Source organism: Acromyrmex echinatior, chromosome 11, assembly GCF_024713525.1.
Source record: "Acromyrmex echinatior isolate Ae372 chromosome 11, ASM2471352v2, whole genome shotgun sequence".
NCBI classification, from domain to species: domain Eukaryota; kingdom Metazoa; phylum Arthropoda; class Insecta; order Hymenoptera; family Formicidae; genus Acromyrmex; species Acromyrmex echinatior.
Genome location: NC_141862.1, coordinates 11,811,558 through 11,828,318, shown reverse-complemented (window position 1 = coordinate 11,828,318; position 16,761 = coordinate 11,811,558). Strand labels below are relative to the sequence as shown.

The 16,761-nt window shown below is 31.2% G+C and overlaps 3 protein-coding genes and 1 long non-coding RNA gene across 5 annotated transcripts; 2 read left to right on the top strand and 2 right to left on the bottom strand.

The window, feature by feature from the left end:
- The first annotated feature begins 1,165 nt into the window (after positions 1–1,165).
- On the top strand, positions 1,166–7,694 carry LOC105144294 (putative inorganic phosphate cotransporter). Its single transcript, XM_011053126.2, has 7 exons — positions 1,166–1,442; positions 4,279–4,412; positions 4,490–4,790; positions 5,545–5,783; positions 6,030–6,179; positions 7,003–7,380; positions 7,456–7,694. Exons 1-7 carry the CDS (start codon positions 1,364–1,366, stop codon positions 7,663–7,665), a joined length of 1,491 nt encoding a protein of 496 aa, XP_011051428.1. The 5' UTR covers positions 1,166–1,363; the 3' UTR covers positions 7,666–7,694.
- Positions 1,454–6,132, bottom strand: LOC147908152 (uncharacterized). Its single transcript, XR_015546558.1, has 5 exons — positions 6,006–6,132; positions 5,600–5,805; positions 4,566–4,788; positions 4,252–4,454; positions 1,454–3,292 (listed from the first exon to the last, which is right to left on the bottom strand). It is a non-coding gene; the product is annotated as an uncharacterized LOC147908152 (long non-coding RNA).
- A 537-nt stretch (positions 7,695–8,231) lies between the features above and the next one.
- Positions 8,232–9,956, bottom strand: LOC105144296 (Phosphatidylinositol-glycan biosynthesis class X protein). Its single transcript, XM_011053128.2, has 3 exons — positions 9,420–9,956; positions 9,212–9,341; positions 8,232–8,765 (listed from the first exon to the last, which is right to left on the bottom strand). Exons 1-3 carry the CDS (start codon positions 9,551–9,553, stop codon positions 8,310–8,312), a joined length of 720 nt encoding a protein of 239 aa, XP_011051430.1. The 5' UTR covers positions 9,554–9,956; the 3' UTR covers positions 8,232–8,309.
- A 1,302-nt stretch (positions 9,957–11,258) lies between these two features.
- Positions 11,259–16,568, top strand: Gle1 (Gle1 RNA export mediator). Of its 2 annotated transcripts, XM_087410911.1 has the most exons (9): positions 11,259–11,939; positions 12,058–12,185; positions 12,420–12,725; positions 13,316–13,765; positions 13,967–14,057; positions 14,132–14,407; positions 14,625–14,929; positions 15,145–15,523; positions 15,705–16,568. In XM_087410911.1, exons 2-9 carry the CDS (start codon positions 12,183–12,185, stop codon positions 15,965–15,967), a joined length of 2,073 nt encoding a protein of 690 aa, XP_087267037.1. In that variant the 5' UTR covers positions 11,259–11,939; positions 12,058–12,182; the 3' UTR covers positions 15,968–16,568. The 2 variants fall into 2 exon arrangements, with proteins under 2 accessions (XP_087267037.1, XP_011051431.1); XM_011053129.2 differs by lacking the exon at positions 12,058–12,185 and having other exon boundaries at positions 11,261–11,939.
- Positions 16,569–16,761: the final 193 nt, after the last annotated feature.

Here is a 16,761-nt window from a genome sequence, read left to right as displayed (position 1 = left end):
TAGTCGTTAATTATTAAATCTCTTCTCTTTTATCGAGTTTTGAATTTCTTTCAACAAAACATGGTTATTTTAAATCATTTATGAAATCATTTATATATTTTGCGCGTTAATATTTTTTTCTGATTACAAAACATCGATATATATATATATATATATATATATATATATATATATATTATCAATACTAAAAAAAAAACCATTGGTAACTAATGACTGGTAACAGTAATTCGCCTTAAGTTTCCACAATTCACATATCTTCGATTTCTCTGTAAAAAATATATATATTCCACAGAGAAATTTATGTAGAACTTTATTTTTCCATACATGTTGGAAGACAGAACAGTTTCAAATAGTTATAGCTAGGATAATAAACTCCGATAATAGGAATTGTTATCGTTCCTACGTCAGAAAAATTGAAGTGGAGTCGTCAATTTCTTTTTGACTGCAAAACATCGATACGCACATGCACACACACACACGCGCGCGCGCACGCACGCACACACACACACACACACACACACACACACACACATTATATATATATATAAATAATCAATACTAAAAATGAAACCATTAGTAACTAAATATAGCTAGGATAATAACCGATAATAAGAACTATTATTGCTTCTAGTATGCCAGAAAAATTGGAGCCAAGTTGTCAATTTCTTATTATTCGAACGATATCGTAGTTTGAATAATAACAGCTCGGTTATGAATTCTATGAAGTATATTTAATGGAATTAGTGAAACTGTAATGCGACGCGTTTTAATACACATCACTGCAGATTTTTAAAAAGAATAAAAGAACATGGATCACTCTTAATTAAAATTCCATTCAAGCGAAGATCCCTCTCTCAATCTAAAATAATTAATTTTCAATCCGTCTCTTTTAATAAACACACCTTTACTTCGTATGACTTGCTCTAAATAAAATTAATAAAAGAACAGTTGTCTACTTTCCTTTCGTTAAAATATTATGTTGCATTTTGCGCGTAATAACGCATGATCGTTAAAATATATTATAAATATATAAATTTATAATTTAAAGCAAGAATAATAGATCACATCGTACTATTATTATATATAATAATAATACAAATTAGAGAAAAAGCAGATTGAAAAGAACAGGTGTATAATTAAAGAAGATTAATTATGTTCTGCTGTGTAGTGATTTCAATGTTGAAGTATTGTCCGATTATTAATACGACAGCAAGTCGTGCATCGTTTAAGCATACGTTTGAGCGTAAAAGAGTGGGAGAGAATCGGTTTTCGGTGATAGTATAAAGCAACGTGGATACGGCCGCTGAATCGTAGTCGTTTCTGTAATTTGCTTCAGTGTCAACTTCATTAGAAGTTCACCATCATGGCGTCTCTACGGAGGAAGAGAGTCTCGGTAGTCTCTCTTTCGGAGAGAATGAAAGTCCCACCGAACAAACCATCAGGTAATTAATTACTAATATAAATAATATTATGAATAATATTATGTGTACGAATTACTGTGTAAAAAAATATTTTCCTCTAATTTAAAAAAAAGCACAAACATTTTGTGAATTAATTAAATTAAGTTAAATTAAATTAGTTAAAAAAAAATGAAACAAAATTATTGAAGATCTTCATCTATTTATTTATGATTTCGTAAAAGAAAATTTGCTAAATTATTTACTATACTTAAAAAGATAAGGATTAAAATGTTTGCTATTATTGAAACATATAGTATCTCACAATCCGTGATTTTAATTTTGAATACGGATATTCTCTAATAAACTTGAAGTAAATATTTTTTAGCAAAAATATTCAATTTACGTGATAAAGTATATAACCAATTATGAGTGATGTTACAAAATTTAAACGATAAAATGTTTATTAATAATTTTAAATATTCTTACAAAATTAAATAATTTAAAGATAAATTTAAGATAAACTTGAGCTCTTAAGATAACAAATAAATATAATTATAAATTACTTACTCAGGCGATTGAGAGCAGAATTTTGAGCAGTTATTCGAGCGTTATATAGAAATTGTATATCATAGACCTTATGTATACATGTATTTCTACAAAATCGAACGTTTCAGCTTAGTTCGAATATTGAATTTGTTATTGAACATTGTTGAAGATGGCTCGAACTGAGCCGAAACGTTCGATTTTGTAAAAATACATGTAAAGTCTATGAAATACAATTTCTATATATAATGTTTGAATAACTACGTCAAAATTCTGCTCTCGATCGTCTAGCAGTAATTTATAAAAATTTGATTAGTCTTTTTGATTATAATTTTTCTATATTATATAGATTTAAATGTCTTTGGGAATTATAAGGACGAACTTACACGTACAAATGAAGTGCAGATATAAACAGAGTTCTATTTAATAACAAAATCATTTTCTTAAATAGAGAAAATCTTTCTCCTAAAAAAAAATATTTCTTCCTTTTTCATTTTATATTCTTTTTCTATTTATTTATTACATGTTATTATATACTGCAACGTTTCTGTTCTTAAATTCTTTACAGAATTTACCTGACATTCGTCAGATGTACAAATTCCATTTTCTTTAGCAGTATTAGGTTCCTCTTTCACATCCTTCATCTTCATGCTAATTATCGAGTGAAAATTTTCTTATATTTTTAAAATGATTGTATAAAATGTGAAGATAATCATATAAATATGTGAGTAAAAATAATGCAAATAGTACAATAGAAACAATATAAAAATTTATACGAAAGAGAGAGAGAGAGAGAGAGAGAGAGAGAGAGAGAGAGAGAGAGAGAGAGAGAGAACTATCAATTATCATATTCAATAACTGAATTATAAATGAAAGCAGAGATTATGGAATTACCACGAATTATGTTAAAACGTGATGAAAACCTCGAATCAATATTGACGCACCTGTCTTATCAAGTTATTGTTCAGTGTATATAAAAAAAATATGTTTATTACATATTTATTATTCGCTTCGCGATAACTAGAGCACAAATATTTTATGTCTCATTGATGCTTCAGATTCTTATTCTGGAATGTTAAAACATATCGATATAATTCGATAATTAATAAGAATAAGAAAACATAAATTAAAATAATATAATCAATATTATAACAATACTACAATTAATACATTATTTCTTTAATAAGAGTATTTTTTTCTAATTTACGCTGCAATAAAAAATTTATTTTGCTTTTTTTCTCTTTCTCTCTCTGTATTATATTATAATTATAATTTTTTGATAATATATTACTATTTCTTTCTCTTAATCCATCAGTTTTTCCTGATCCACATGATTGACTCAGGACTATCTGGGGAAAACACATTTTGCGAGTAAAAGTTGTATTATATAACAATTATCGATTAGAATTAATCCGCATTCTATGCATTCTTCGAACGAACGGTTCGCTTCTTCGGAATGAAGAAAAAATTCAAACTCGGTTACTAAGATTTTATCGATTGCATTCGCATACCGGTGATTTCTCTGACGCAACAGGTAATTGTTGTTGGATTTCAAGCGTAAACATTGAGCGATCAGTTTTACTGACGCAATACGATCTTGATGACAATGACACAATTTGTATTCAATTCCGCGTTTATACGTGATGCCCATGTAAACTTCGTCGAGGGCGAATTAGTAGTAAAGAATGTACTACTATTGTAATTGTAAAAATAAAGAACATAAATAATGATTGAAAAAATAGATCATTTTTCTATTTTTTTACAGAATTTAAAATTATAACATTGATTTCCACACAATGCAATCATATCTAAATTAAACAAACGATTATGTAATTTTTTCTTTTGCAATGTCCTGAAATTTCAAATCAAAATATCACAGCAAGAAAGTCCTTGAAAAAATTAAGTAAAATTAAGTAAAAGTTATTTGTAAATTCTTATTTTAAATCATAATTTTTTGAATATGAAAGTTTGAATATAGCTAATTACATACAACAATTAAGCAACCACTTGTTTAAACATCCATGAGTCTTGCGCGGCATGTGTTAATGAACAATGGTGCGCCCTTTTCAGTACATTCATGAGTAATTCTAAACGTAGTCTGTAATTGGCTATGTTTAAACTGTTATATCTAAAAAAAACAAATTGTTTAAAATGAAAAAATTTCAAAAAATTTGTTTACTTAACTTTTCAAGAGAACAAAACTTTTCAACTTTGTTGCTATAATATTTTGATTTGCAAATTTTGGGACACTCTTTATATCGAGATAAATTAATTATTTCACTATTCGATCAATTTAATACATACATACCTTGAAGGATATAATTTCTCCTTGCAGCATGGTTCGGATGTAGACATGGCCAGGTGGGACTCATGGGCCTAGGATTCTTCTGTTGTTATGCTATCCGGGTAACGACGTCAGTAACCTTGGAGGCGATGACCAATGCAGCCAGTGCCAATCCTAATTTCGAGGTACGTGTCAATGACACTGATTCTCTTTCTTATTCTCGTGATCTAAAAGAGAGATACGCTTCTTGTCTCTTTTGAAGGAGTTTTATTGGGAGGAATCGGTGAAACACATAATCCTCAGCTCTTTCTTCTGGGGCTATACCATCACACAAATACCTGCCAGTATTCTCACTCAGAAATGGACTGCTCAGGGTTTGTTTTCGGTGACCCTAGTCATCTCTGGATTGCTAACTATCGCTACTCCCATGGCCGCTCATTATGGTGGCTGGCAGATGGTGATCGCTTGCAGAGTAATGTGCGGCCTCGTCCAAGGTGCTGTTTTACCGTGTCTGCACACCTTGCTATCTAGGTGGTCGCCGCCTGAAGAGCGTGGTAGACTCTGTAAGTGTATATGTTTAATTGAACACACACATGCGAAATACTTTCACTCTTATTCTAAATGAGTTAACAAAAAAGTTTTCGGCATTTGATTAGTAAATGAGTGACGATATTCATTAAAATAAAAGTTGCGTGTACGTGGAGATTTTTGTGACATCTTATCATTCATTCGTCGAAGTTTAAAGATATTTGCTTGAATTTTAGGATCAGTTTGTAGCATAATGCTACACTGATTTTAAAATAGTTTTAGCATTTGTACATATTTCGAGCTGCTTAAATGCATCATAAAATCAGTGATTTTGTTTGTTTTTTTTACTTTGTCAAGAAACGTCGCAATTTTTAATTTTTTATTCCGATTTCCACCTGATTTGTGTTCTTTCTTTTGAAAGTTCGCATGCAGTTAGCTATATATTCACTTTTGTTTGATACTGCATCACAGAAATGCAAATGAATTAGCAGGCACGTCAAGTTTGATACGTATAAGAGATAGGAAAAATTCTTATCGTAGTCTGGTGATACCAAATTGATAAGGCACGTCAAGAGTCTCGTGCCAAAAAAGCTATTAAAGATTAATATTTTATATTATTTTATAATAAAAAGAATTCTTACAATTTCGATTATCTAAGTTTATAATTAAAAATTATCAAAGATTCAAAGAAAAAAATAACATTTTTTTTTCATTAATTAGCCTAATGATAATTATGTTGAATTTTGACCCAAAAGAATTGTGGTTGTAATACATTTCATGTATCTCTAGCAACGTTTGTTTATTCCGGCGGCTGGATCGGCAACGTAATATGCTTATTAAGTACCGGTTTCCTCGCGGCATCGTCCATCGGCTGGCCTAGCTGTTTTTACGTTTGGGGAAGTCTTGGCGTCCTCAGCGGCATCTGTTTCTACCTGCTCGGGCAGGATTCACCTTCCGAACATCCCAGAATATCTCTTGACGAAAAGGAATACATTGAGACGAGTCTGGGAATAACTGAGATCAACGAGGTAATTCCTTCAATACGTTGCACTGAGAGAAGAAAAAAAAGAACAGAAAATCATACATCAGTTAAATAATCACTTTAAATATATATCAAAAAATTAAAATTAATTTGAAATTTAATATATGTTCATATAATTAAATAAATAAATAATTTTAGATTTAAAAAGTCTCAGTTGCAAGTTCTTTAGATTAAAATTTAGAGAAATAAATGTCTTTGTATTTTTTACACGTTGTTCTTCCTTCGTTTTCAGAAACCCTCCACTCCGTGGAAGTCCATATTAGGGAGCTTGCCGGTCTGGGCATTACTGATGGCGCAATGCGGACAGTCCTGGGGCTTCTGGATGCTGCTGACGGAAATCCCATCCTACATGAGTTCGATTATGCGTTTTGATATCAAGAAGGTTTTTCATATAGTCATACAGTAAATAACTTCCGTTAGAATTTCATCCTTCGTTTTCTCTCTCTCTTATCGAATTATTCTTTTGCAAGATTTCGAAAAACCTTGAAATTAGCACTCGGATAAAGTCGCACGTATATTCCTTTAACTTTGAAAATCGCCGCGTTTGGAATATTAATTAATAATTCGATGTGTATGTTGACAAGATCACGAGGGAAGAATGATTAATATGCCACTTGAGACTTAGGTCAATTCAAGCATCACGGACATGAACATTAAACTATTCTGATGTCGTATCGTCAATAAACGAGTCAATGACGGCTGAAAAAGAATTAATGAAATATCAAGATATCTCTTATCGCTTAGTTCTTTGCATATAATTACATTTTTTAGATAAATTTTAACAAATATATATTCTATTAGGTGTTGGAATTAATTCGTAGCGTTTTTTAATGAAAGAATGTTATTTATTTCACATGAGCATTAAAAAATACATTAATGAAAGTAGAAGTTTCCCATCACTTGTAAAACGCTACGAATTAATTCCAACACCTAATATTTTTAAATATAAACTTAATATAACACTTTCTTTTTACTGTTAAAAATATTCTATTAACATTAAAATCTTAATTCTTATTAATATGAACTATTCGACATAAATAAAATATCACTTTAAAATCAAATCTATATATTGTATCAATAAATAAATCAACTGATATATCGAACAATTTGAGTAAGAAACATTTTATAGTAATATTTATAGTAATATTTCATTAAATGTTTATTAAAATAGCATTAACTAATACTATGCATTTATGATTGCACAGAATGGTATGATGACGGCGTTGCCCTATTTATCGGCGTGGCTCATCAGCTTTCCGATTAGCCATATATCCGATCTGTGTATCAGAAAAAAAATCGTGACAACGAAGATGTCTCGGAAGATTTGCAATACAATTGGTCATTGGGTGCCGGCAGCTGCGCTGGTTGGGTTGGGTTACGTGGGGCAGGACCAGCCGGAATTGGCTGTGGGTATCCTCATCATCGCTGTGTCGTGCAACATCGCTGCTTTTTGCGGCCATAACATTAATCACATGGACCTCAGTCCGAACTTCGCTGGTCCGCTTATGGGATTTACAAATACTATTGCATCTGCCTGCGGCATTCTCGCACCGCTGATCGCCGGGGTGATCATCAAGGATTCGGTTTGTGACAATATAACACATTATAATTATTTGCATTGCTAGGTGTCATTTAATGTCGTCATCTCTCCTGTTTAGACCAACATATTGCAATGGCGAAGCGTGTTCTTTCTGTCGGCCGCAATATATACGGTGGGCAATCTAATCTTCATCCTATTCGGCACCAGCGAAGTGCAAAAGTGGAATGATCCAATTGAAAGCAAGAAGGATAGCGTCATGCGAAAAGTATCGACAGCACTGGTGACCATCGCGAAAATACAGGAAAAGGAAGACGAGAGAATTCCATGACAATCCATGACAAAAAAAAAATAGAGAAACGTAATATTATGAGGCAATAATAGATTTGTTTCCTATTTTTTATATTTTATTTTTCAATTTATGTATTTATCTGTGTGGATGTGTGATTTCTTGTGATAACTTCTGAATGATTTAGAATATTAACATTATCTCAAAAAAGCGTGTATATAATACCTTGACCATTAAAATGCTTTGACTAGAGAAGTTGAATATAAATATCAAAAAATATATATACACATATATATATAGAATTCACGTCGACTGCGTACATAGGACCTACCAGAACAATTTCTTTTTAATTTACCCTCAAGAATATGTAAAAATAAACAAAGAAATTAATTCCATCCAATTAATTTCTATTCTAGATTCGGCGATCACAGAATTGCTGCAACTTGTATCAAAAAGTTTAGAATTTAATTTAATTTAGATAAAAAATTTTTAATAAATTATTAATACATTTCATATAATGTAAAAACATTTAGTCTTATATAAATAGAAAGATGGATATCTGTATAATATATGTCTTATATAAGAAGAGAGATTCAGTATATGAAATCTAATTGTAAAACATTCATTGATAAAAATTTGATACATACTCATACAAAACTGCTTATATATTTACATTCTTCATTAGCTCAGTCTTCTTTCGGATGACTTTGCAATGCATTGATCCAAATGGCATGCCCAATAAATATCGCACCGATAATCGTTGTCACTAATGTGGCACAAGTAACAAAGAGCGAGAGAGAAGAGTCGCCAATTGATATCCGCCAAACGTAGTTGCGATTGTTCAACATACGATATGGAATCTCACGCCATTTGGCCATTAGTCCGACACATGGTTCACATAAATCTATTTTAGATACCCTGTGATCTCTGATCCTCTTCCGACATCCCAGCAGCAGCTTCATTTCAAGCAAAGTTACATTAACATAACCGCCTGTTTCATGTGCATATTGATAACGTTGGTGAACGGGAATTGTTAAACTAGAGGATGACGAACTTATGGATGCGCAAGTTGTCACGTTCTGCTGACCAGCCTTCTCTGCAAATAATTCGACGTCGGTCTCGCCAACGGAGCATATGGTATTCTACAATATTAATATTATCAATTAATTAGATGATTGCTCAAAGAATGATATTATATTTATATCTATATTATATATATAATGAAATAGAATATAGATATATCTAAAATGTACATGTATGATATTAATATAATTTTTTTAGATAAATATATAGTTAAGTTATTATTCTCTCTATATAAATTACATAAATTTAAGATGTATGAATTACAAAATAACAAATCAATATGAATAATATAATAGCTTTGAGATTTGTAATATTTACATAAAAGATAATGTTAATAATTCTTTAATTTTATATTAATGTGATCAAAATTCAACAATTTTACAAAGTAAATTAATAATTTTATATGTATAAAACTTAAAAATAAAATGATAAATTTTAAGATTTTAAGATTCGTAATTATATTTTTTTCAAGTTACATTAATTAATGAATAATTAAGGAGTATACCGTTCCTCTTCTTCTCATTTCTGCTATTTCGTCTGTATTGACGTACAATGCTGATGGTAATTCCACGTAAATAGCAGCTTGACAGCCATCCTGGGTAAGATTCTTGAAGTGTATCCGAAAAATCAACGTTCTGCAAAAGGGAGAGAAGTGTTAAAAATTGCACGTGGACTCTACTTGTTTGTATACACAACAAACTACAATTTCTAACCTATGAAACCCATTTCCTTCTACATCAAAATCGATCTCGGCTTCGATTGCCGCACAAATCTGCACACGAAGTATACACAGGAACAAGACAACGATAATTCGCAAAAGATTCAGTTCGCGGACATGTGTTGTCATTTTAGATCACATACTTTTGACGTTTTTGACGTTTACGTATATATTATGCATAAGTGAGATTTCCCGGTTGCCATTCGATCTGTTTTCTCTTCTTGCACTAGACTGCTTTAGAAGTCTCTTTCTCGCTTTTGACAAATATCAAACATACACCTATTTCACTTTAAGTTCCAAAAGTGTACACTGGTTTAGCCACAGACCTCGTCTCTGTTCATTACCGTAACCGTGTGCCGTATGACGTAATCAAAAATTGACCAATCACCTTTGAATATTCTCTTCTTATAGTCAAATGGGAGGAGAATATTCGACTTTGGTCTAGTTTCCGCCGAGGGTTTAAACCGAATCAAAATGTAAAAATCAACCAACTACAGAGCATTTCCCTCTCGTTCGACTGTAACAGGGGAATACTCGATTGGTTCTTACATTCTTAAACCCTCAGTGGAAACTAGACCAGTGTTACTAATCTGTATAAATTAAAATCATGTTGCTTAGGGATTTTTATTAGTACCAACATTTTCCAGTTCTAGTTTTTTCGGGAAAATGTCATGTGACCGACATTCGGCGACATCTACAGAAAGAGAGAGACGCTTGCAAACTGAGCACACTATAGGTCTGTTTTTTATTGTTGCACTCTGAACCGATGCAATAAGTTGAAGTGCAATAAATGTATATTTTATATTTATATCAGTTTAGAAAATGCAGCAATACAAAACAGATGTTATCCCTTCCACCATACACTAGACTGCACAACTCTTTTTCTCGCTCTTTCAACAAATATCGAATATATTGTACAATATATCTATCTCACTTTAAGTTCCAAAAATGTAACTAGTATACTTTTGGAATTTAAAGTGAGACAGGTATATATTCAGCCATAGAAAACAAAATATAATTTCTAATATAAATATAAAAAATTGTATATTATATCAGTTACAGATGCACTTGTGACGGTGCGTCGCATTTACATATAGATATTCATGTTTACTGCTGTGTGTTCTGTCATCTTTCTAGTGTGGATAAAATAAAAGAGGATTTGCAAATAAGTAATGGAATGGAGCTTTATGGAGTGTCGATTTGTGCTATTTATTTTACTTATTTATATTATTTGATCATATTCGATTTTTTGATATTTTTTTTTACATTCATTACTACATATTGTTTATTACTGTAAAATGGAGTAACTTTAATTTGATTCAAATTTTAAAAATATATATTGGCTTCAACAGAACGTTTATATTTTACAACTGTTAGAAATTTTCTTAATTCGCGCTGATTGGATTATACTTTTAGATCTAGAAGAATGATCTTATTTCAGCAGATAAAATTCGATTGCAAAACTATTATTCCGTTAAACGCAACCATTATTAAAATTTAGGCCAAAGTTACTCCAATTTTGGTCTAATAATTAATCGAATTTTTAGATCTAATTAATTAAACTCTGGCAATTCTTGAAATTTTAGATTTAGTGTCATCCAATTATGTGTGTATTTCTAATATTTTATCAAATCTTGAAGGTTTAAACATTCAGACAAAGATTTAACAACGATTCTTGAAATTCAATATGTGCCACGTTTTCATTAATTATTTTTTTCTAATATTTTATTTTTGGAAATATATTTTTGTAATTTGTAAGATATTGATTAAAGCATATTAATTAATAACAGTCAATAAGGTTACAACCTACTTTATCATGATTAAATAAGTATCAGTCTTCGAATTACTGACATGAAAAAATTACAAAAATAAATAAAGTTAGGGGCTCCGCACAATAAAAGGAACAGGGAACAGAGAACAGAGAATAAGAATTTCAACCTATCAGAAATCATGTATTGTGGAATACACAATTTCTCTAGGTTGAAATTCTTATTCTATGTGTGGAGCCTCTTAGAGTAGTAAGACATAAGAAATTAAAACTGCAAACATCACAATTTTATAAATTATAATTATTGTAAATTCTGTTTCGCTATATGTTATTCTTCTTTGCTTCTAATCAAGCAAACTCGATTATTCCGGTGTGAATCTCGCTTTAATAGTTCGCTGATCTCTTTCATGTTGCGGTCTTGCGGTATTGTCAGGTGTTGTTTTGCCGCTGTCTTGGCACATTAATTGTTATATGCGAACAGACGGATTATTGCCGAGGATCGGGATGCCGATAATGAAATGACGTGCACAATCAACGTGATCGAGTAACGCGATGAGAGAACGATGATCTCAGCGTGCGGTTTGTCCCGTCGATGTCGATCACAAGTGAATATAAATTCGCGCGCTCCGATCTAAATAAGGTTAGATTCACGAAGTAGTTTGGATAGTTTGCACTCGCGCGCCTTTAATCCTGCGAAATAAAATCATGTCGTTTCATTCGGAGAGGACGAAAGTGGAAACCAACAAGGTAAGTCGAGAGACGAATATACATTGGCGTATACATTATTCTGGAATAATAAGAGAAAGATTGTATATTATATGTGTAGAAATTGGAATAAACTTTTAGAGATCTTTGTTTATTGCAGTTTTAACATTTTTATGTCATATTGTTGAATGAGCTTTGTTTAAGTTCTCTTTACGATGAATTACAAATAACAACATATAAAGTCTCTCTCATATTCTTAATCTGGTTACTATAAAATATTGTCCAATGGTAAGTCTATAGGTCTGTTCTTTTTCCATACTCTAGAACTAAACTTCTTGCACGGTTCATCCTTTTTCTTTTTACATCGGAGAGGAAAAGACAAGATAAACTGTGCAAGAAGTTCAGTTTTGGAATAAGGAAAAGAACAGACCTAAAATTCTATTTAATTCTCCAATAAAAGGTAAAAAATCTTGCTTTAGTATCTCAAACGGCTTGAAATTCAATTATGCTATTTTTTTACAGGTGAACGACATGGACATTACATCAGACTTTACTCGTCTCAAGGTATCTGTATTGGAGAAGGCGTCACGTATATCAGCAACTACAAAAGTGGATCGTATTACGATCGGACCTCAATCGACGCTGTATGAAGAAGATTCTAACAAAGCAGACAACATTGAAAATGAGCAAAATTCCTGTAACATTAAAAGTCCACAGAGAACTATTACTAGTCCCAAACACAACATGGTGGCCACTTCAAACGGCATTCATTTCTCAGTCAATAAGATTGATGCGGAGAGTGAACTGCAAAGAAAAGAGGAAGTCTGGGTATTTTGATTGTTATGATGTCATACATATAATACATATATTGATTAAATATACATCTCAATATTATTTTTAATTAATTTTTACATAGACATACTCATTTCAGTCAAGGGGATATCAAGATTCATATCTTCATATACACTTATTAAAATACTTGTATGAAGTTTTTGAGAATTTTCAGCAAACTTTCTTGCGAATTATACTTGAGCCATGCATTGGCCAATAAGCCATTTAATTTTTCATAAAAATGATTTTCATAATTTAGAAATTTCTAATTGTTTCTCTTTTGCTAAAATTTAGGGAAAGCAAGCATCTTCATGTCTTATAAGTTTATATTTTTTATATAATTTTATTATTAAATAAATGGTATAAAAACTTCTATGAGTTTATCTATGAGTAGTAATTTGAAATAAATATAATTTTAGTTATTAACAAAATGTATAAACAATTGATATAGTAGACTTTGAATAGACGAGTAATTTGAGATGAATGTTTAACTCTAATGAAATTCTCTGTTGAAGATGATATTAGGAACATAATGTCACACTTACATTGATACTTCTTCTATTGTTATTTCTTCATTTGTATTGCAGAAAGTAATAGACCGTCGCATTCAGCATATGAACGAGAATGCTCGGGTAATTCAAGAACAAATGGCAAATTCGCGCTCATCAATGGCACGTGAACGCGAACGCCGGAGTGAGGAGAAATTGGCATACTTCTTAGCTGAAGAGGAACGGTTGGCAGAGCAGGAAGAAATCAAGAGGCGACATGAGCAACAATTGCAGGCACAGCGCGCTCAAGAGCAAAAAGAAAAGCTTGAACGAGAGATGGAGGAATATCGAAGAAGAATGAAAGAAAAGGAAAGACTGATAAAGACTGTGTCAGTCCATCGGGATCAGTTCACAGCCAAGTATTGTGACCTCGTGGCATTATCCAAGACCTGCAAAGACCAGCAAGCATTCAGTGCGATATTCACCGCAAATAACACGATGATAAGAGATGTGTTCCAACGAATCGAAGCTATAGATGAGAAAATCAGAGTAATTATTGAAAAGAAAAAAAATCTATTTGCAAGAAAAAAATGTAAAATTAAATATTTTTCTTAAATATTGAATTGTATTTACTAACAAAAAAGAGATAATCATGAATTTTTAGAGATTTTTTTTTAGAACATTTTATAGATATTATATAACACTTATTTAATAATTGATAAATGACTGATATTTTTGTTTGCTTTATAGAATGGAGAATTGGTAGCTGCAGATGAAAATCTTATTGAGAGTTTGATTTGCCACTTTAGTGATATATTAAATGTATTTCGTATAGAAACAGGTTTGTGAATTTTCTTACAATTATATTTTTTTAATCTTAAACTTGTGTTAAATATACTTTGTTACACATTGTAGAAAAAATTAATGCTCAATATGAAGCGGAATTGGCTCGAAAAGCGCAAGCTGCAAGTTTGATACAGTCAGTCGAAGAGATAGACAATGTTCCAGTTAGTAATGCAATACCTTGTCAACAACCAGATGAAAACAATGTTGTGGAAAATAAAGAAGATGATAGTTCCAATGTGATAACGAATCAAGAAGTAGTAGTTACATCAGTTAACGAAGTAATCGCACCATCTGTATCTGATCCTCAGTTAGAAGATACGACTAAAAATTCTGCATGTAAAAAAGGTGGATAAGATCTCTAAAAGCATATAAGATGCATTTGAAGTATTTAATTTAATAATTATATATATATATATATTTGCAATTTTATTCCGTTTTATATGTACTTTACATTCATATCTTGACAATCAATTAAATCTAATATAATAATAATTAATTTTCTATCTAAATTTAGATTTCTAATTAAACAGATTAATTAATTTATAATATTATAAATTTGTAGACGATCCCTTTGAGTATATCGATCAGGAATCGTTCGATATTTATATCAGGAGCCATCAATTCTTGAAGCATTATAGAGAAACTTGCAAGGATTTTTTACAATCGCCTGCAACAAAGAAATTTCGCTTCGAGTGTCAAAAGGCGATCAATATCCCTGTAAACGCGATTTCTGGTGTAAGCGAGCAACACTTGAGAGACAAATATGACAGACTGCAGAATCTCTTGACTGGAAAATTGTTACCTAACGTCACACATCATCCACAAGGAGTAATTTTTTGTAAAAACCATCTAGCGAAAAAGATAGTCGTATGTATCTTTTTAAAATTTATAATTACAGGACAATATATTTATGAGTTGATTATGATCACTGTTTTTTTTTAATTTAGAAGTCAAAATTTATTGAATAAAAATTAAATTATGTAAAAGTTAATCTAATTTATAAATAAATTCTTTTCTATTAGATTAAATTAAATTTTGTTATTTTTAAAGAAATTTGCAATCAATATTGTATGAATTCTTAGAGCCAAGGCGAGACTTTGGTGTCTAGCAAACCAGAAATGGCATTCCCTGTGGCGATGATTGTTGTGGCTCTTTGGAACGAACATCCAGACTTTGGCGAACTATTTCTGGCGCATCTTCACGAGGCATGTCCATTCACCATACCAGTTTTTCTACAGCAACAAGAGGGTCAGTCCAATGAAGATTATTACAAATCTCTTGGCTGCAAATATTCTGAAGATGGCACCGTCGAAAAGCAAGACAAATTCTTAAAGAGGATGTCAGGATTGATCAGATTATATGCGTCGATTACCGTTACGAAACAACGGAAGAGTGTTACCAAAATTCATCCTTACGGCCTTCAGCATTCTTGGAGATGGCTGGCAGCCGTTTTGAATATCGGTAGGAAAATTTCATACAATAAAATGTAAACATTAATGTTCTGCATTAAAAATAAATTGCTAGAATAAAAATATTGAAAAAATATATAAAAGCAAGATATGTAGAAAAACAGAAGTAAAATCTTTACAATATACAAAGTTATAAATATCATACAAGAAAAATTTATATTTTCACTTTTCAGAACCACGAGCCGATATTTGTGATTTGTGCGCGACTTTGATACTGGATATGCTCGAAGTTGCCGGTAATGTGCTGTGGACCGCCTATCCGAAACAGTTTTATAAGTTGCTGACGCTGTTGATGGAACAGTATTTTCCGCGAATGCGTCATGTCGCGGGCGGTGGTGGCGGGCCTCTAGTACGGCTGGAGGAATTTCTAAACAACGCCCTGTCAACTGGCTTCATTCGTCTCGCCGATGGGATGCTTCCGCCAAACTTTTTGTGATCTTCCGTGAGATCATCCCGACGACGTAGTGACTTAAACGTAGGCTAAAATTTACTACGAGTCTAACGATGAGTTAAGAAATATATTTGAATTGTTTCGAACATACGAAAGTATTGATGATAACGGAAGTTTCAACAAATTGTTTCGAGTTTCTTAAAGCAAGACGATTTTACACATTTTGAAAAAAATGCAAGTTTCAGAAAAAAATTAAATTTCAAAAATTCAATTATACAAAAAAACATGAAAATCTAAACGAATTTTTCCAAAAATTATGAAAAATTTGACGAGTTCCATATTTGTTAAAATTTTTTTTATTTTTCACAAATTTATTGAAATTTATGAAAAATATGAACTTCAAGTAATGAACTGATGAAACGATTGTAAATTTTAGTTGCAAGCAGAATTATTTGGAAAGAAAAAAAAGTTGAATATTCATCGGAATATAAATCTTACCGAATTGTTTATATCGTATTATTTATATCGTGAGTTCTTCTAAATGAATTTTACAATTTATAAAGCAAATTTTAATAGTACTTTACGCACTATGCGAATCAATTTGGAATAAATTGGAAAGTATGTTATCGCGGAAAAGAGCGAAAAATTGGATGAGAGAGAGAGAGAGAGAGAGAGAGAGAGAGAGAGAGAGAGAGAGAGAAATGAGTGAGAGAGAAAGATAGAGAGAATCTTTTTTTCTAACGAATCATGTGTGTGTGTATATATATATATATATATATATATATATATATATATATATATATATGTATGTGTATGTATGTGTGTAAATGAAGAATAAA

Bases quoted from the DNA above. Each gene is read 5' to 3' on its own strand.
- Gle1 (XM_011053129.2), top strand. From the start codon at position 11,898: ATGTCGTTTCATTCGGAGAGGACGAAAGTGGAAACCAACAAG. The intron at 13,766-13,966 runs GTAATTATTGAA...TTTGCTTTATAG, and splicing joins CTATAGATGAGAAAATCAGA to AATGGAGAATTGGTAGCTGC. The intron at 14,408-14,624 runs GTGGATAAGATC...ATAAATTTGTAG, and splicing joins AAATTCTGCATGTAAAAAAG to ACGATCCCTTTGAGTATATC.
- LOC105144296 (XM_011053128.2), bottom strand. From the start codon at position 9,553: ATGACAACACATGTCCGCGAACTGAATCTTTTGCGAATTATCGTTGTC. The intron at 9,342-9,419 runs GTTAGAAATTGT...TCCCTTTTGCAG, and splicing joins GAAGGAAATGGGTTTCATAG to AACGTTGATTTTTCGGATAC. The intron at 8,766-9,211 runs GTATACTCCTTA...TTAATATTGTAG, and splicing joins AAATGAGAAGAAGAGGAACG to AATACCATATGCTCCGTTGG.
- LOC105144294 (XM_011053126.2), top strand. From the start codon at position 1,364: ATGGCGTCTCTACGGAGGAAGAGAGTCTCGGTAGTCTCTCTTTCGGAG. The intron at 4,413-4,489 runs GTACGTGTCAAT...TCTCTTTTGAAG, and splicing joins GTGCCAATCCTAATTTCGAG to GAGTTTTATTGGGAGGAATC. The intron at 6,180-7,002 runs GTTTTTCATATA...ATGATTGCACAG, and splicing joins TGCGTTTTGATATCAAGAAG to AATGGTATGATGACGGCGTT.